This window comes from Acyrthosiphon pisum, chromosome A1 (genome assembly GCF_005508785.2).
Source record: "Acyrthosiphon pisum isolate AL4f chromosome A1, pea_aphid_22Mar2018_4r6ur, whole genome shotgun sequence".
NCBI lineage: Eukaryota > Metazoa > Arthropoda > Insecta > Hemiptera > Aphididae > Acyrthosiphon > Acyrthosiphon pisum.
Genome location: NC_042494.1, coordinates 114545339 through 114548220, shown reverse-complemented (window position 1 = coordinate 114548220; position 2882 = coordinate 114545339). Strand labels below are relative to the sequence as shown.

Here is a 2882-nt window from a genome sequence, read left to right as displayed (position 1 = left end):
TATAGAATTTATTACTTTATTAAGGAATAAAATTATTTTAAATTCCCGATTAAAAACCCGCATCATTCAATAAATTCACTAACTATTAAAACAAAATTATGAACAAAATTTTGTTCAAAAACAAAATAATTGCCAATAAAATTATTAAACTATTATATTATGTATAGTAACCAGTGAACAAAATGTGTTTGTTATAAATTAAATTGTTTTAATCATTGAAAATCATCTCAATAAACCTCCTAAATTTTTAGTATGCCATGATATTTATGAAGTACTAATTATACTCAAAATATAAGATCATAGACAAAACAAAAGATAAACATACCAATAAACATTATAAAAAAATAATTTAAATAGCTATGATCCTCTTATTAATCTTTTAATACATTTTCCCCATCTTAGGTAGCAGCCAGTCATGATACTTATGGAAGTCAATACAATATGGAATGGCGCTTGCAATCTCCTAAAGTAGAAATTATTCAAGATCTAGAAGACATTGTTCATATACAGTTGCTTAAATATAAAGAAAGAACAAAAACTGTGCCAAAAAAAATATTTTATTTTAGAGATGGTGTAAGCGAAGGCCAATTTCTACAGTTGTTGGAATATGAACTGATTGCTATTCGAAGAGCTTGCCTCCGACTCAATATTGCCTACAAACCTTCAGTGACATTTTTGGTTGTACAGAAACGACATCACACCAGAATGTTTCCAAAGTTCAGTTATGATATGGATGGGAAGTTTTCTAATGTCCCTTCTGGCACAATTATAGACACTCAAATTACCCATCCAACAGAACTTGATTTTTATTTGTGTAGCCATGCTAGTATTCAAGTTAGTTAATATAATTTTTATATGTTATCTTAGGTTTAAAGATTATCATTAACTATTTTTATTTATCAAGGGCACATCCCGACCAACCAAGTATCATCTGATATGGGATGACAATAATTTCACTGAAGACCAGTTGGAACAGCTGACATTCTACCTCTGCTTTATGTTTGTACGTTGTACTCGTTCTGTTTCATATCCGGCACCTACATACTATGCTCATTTGGCTGCATTTAGAGCCCGAGCTTATATTGAAAAGTTAGTTATTTTATTGCGATACCTATTATAGTATTAAAATAACATTTATTTATTTTTTAGCAAAACCATCAATCTGAATAATTTAGAAGATGAGCAAACCAGAAATCAACTGAACCATTCATTCACAGTTAATACACCTATGTTTTTTGTTTAAAAGTTTAATTCAATTTTTTTTTTACTATCTCAAGTTTTTTTGTAATTTTTAATTACTTTTTTTTGAGTATTAAATATAATAACTATTTATCTCCATACTATTACTCATTATACCTTATAATATATATCTATTAACATAGGACAAGATTTTTTTTTAACACACTTAGCTTGTATTTTATTTTGCTTTCTCAATAAAGTCATATACTAACCTAATATGTATTAATCTATTTAGTTTATTGAGATTTGATTAGTGTTGGTAACCAGTTACAGACGGTTGTTATTAAACGTCCATCACTGACATATATTTCTACATAACCACCAGTCCTTTTGATATTGAATATGATACTGATACTATATCGGCGCCCGGTCTGATACCAGAACTGCCATTGATTCCGTCATCTGATTAACAGATTGATATTATTGCATGTGTCTTATTATTTGGACGTAACCACATTCTTCTTTTTGTTTATTTTTAAAATGTATTAATCTCTTCTTTTGCCCTGAGGTACGTGAACAATCACTAACTATTTATTGAATAAATAATGAGCTAATAGTCCCTTAAATGGTTAACAAAAATGTAATGTACTGCTAAAGTGTGTAATTATTACTACTAAACCGTTTTAACCTAAACCTCCCTATTGATTCATTAGTGATTAGTAACTCGTCATTAGTATTTTATTTATTTATGAATTAGTATTAGTCAGTGGTGACGCAGTCACCATCATAACACTTCCTGCCAAGGGTTGATCATTTTTTAATTAAAGCAAAGGGTCTTATAATTATTTACGTACAAGGTGATTTTAATCGGTGGAGTACGACTGCGCGTGTTTTACCTTTTTGGGCATACGATTGCGCGTGAAATTGGATGCGACGTTGCCAAATTCTTTGTAAAAAATTTCAGTTATTTTGTAATTAATTTTAGATTCTGAGTGGAACAATGAATGTATTGATTTTACAATGATGTGTGTTTTTTTTTTATTTTTATTTTTTTTTTTGTGTCTGTCATCACCTTTTAGGACAGTCAAAGTGCTTAGATTTTCTTCAACAGTATCTTTTCTGATGAACATTTTCCAGTAGTTTTCAAAAGCGCCGTGAAAAGCAAAAGAAAAATTAAGAAAAACGGTAATTTTTAAACAAAATCTGTTTTCGAAAATATAGATTTTGATTTTTGGTGCAACTCTTATAAAAATGACCGTAGTTACATGAAATGTTGACTGAATGTTTATATCAGCATTTTCTATACACCATAAAATTTTCTAAATATTTTGAGCGGTTTACGGACATTTTCAATTTCTATTTTTTTTCTATAAATATCGATAAAATTTTATTTGTTGGTTAAAAAAGCTTAAAAATTTAATAGAAGGCTCTTAGTATATTGTTTCAAAGCACATAAAAAAAATTAAAAATCCATAGTCACATTTTTTTTTTTATAAGCATCTAAAGTTCAAATATTGACAAGATACGTAAAAATGACGAAAATTTGCAAATTATTTTGAGTTAGAAATTCATGAAAAATTTTCTTTTTAAATCTAAGATTTGAAAATGTAATACAAGATTATTCATAAGTTTGTCTACCTTTATCAAAAAAAAAAAATGTCTACAACTCTACAAGAACGTCAAATTAATCTTTTATGAGCGTT

General features: G+C 28.0%; 1 protein-coding gene across 2 annotated transcripts in view; it reads left to right on the top strand.

The window, feature by feature from the left end:
* The window catches only part of LOC100167498 (protein argonaute-2), a 38621-nt gene extending 37166 nt beyond the window's left edge, over window positions 1-1455 (top strand). For both annotated transcript variants that reach the window (XM_001944817.3, XM_016806709.2), the window contains 3 exons: window positions 403-834; window positions 905-1089; window positions 1150-1455. In XM_001944817.3, the coding sequence (XP_001944852.2) occupies window positions 403-834; window positions 905-1089; window positions 1150-1243 (711 nt within the window). In that variant the 3' untranslated portion in view covers window positions 1244-1455. The remainder of the gene's footprint in view (window positions 1-402; window positions 835-904; window positions 1090-1149) is intronic.
* The last annotated feature ends 1427 nt before the right edge of the window (window positions 1456-2882 follow it).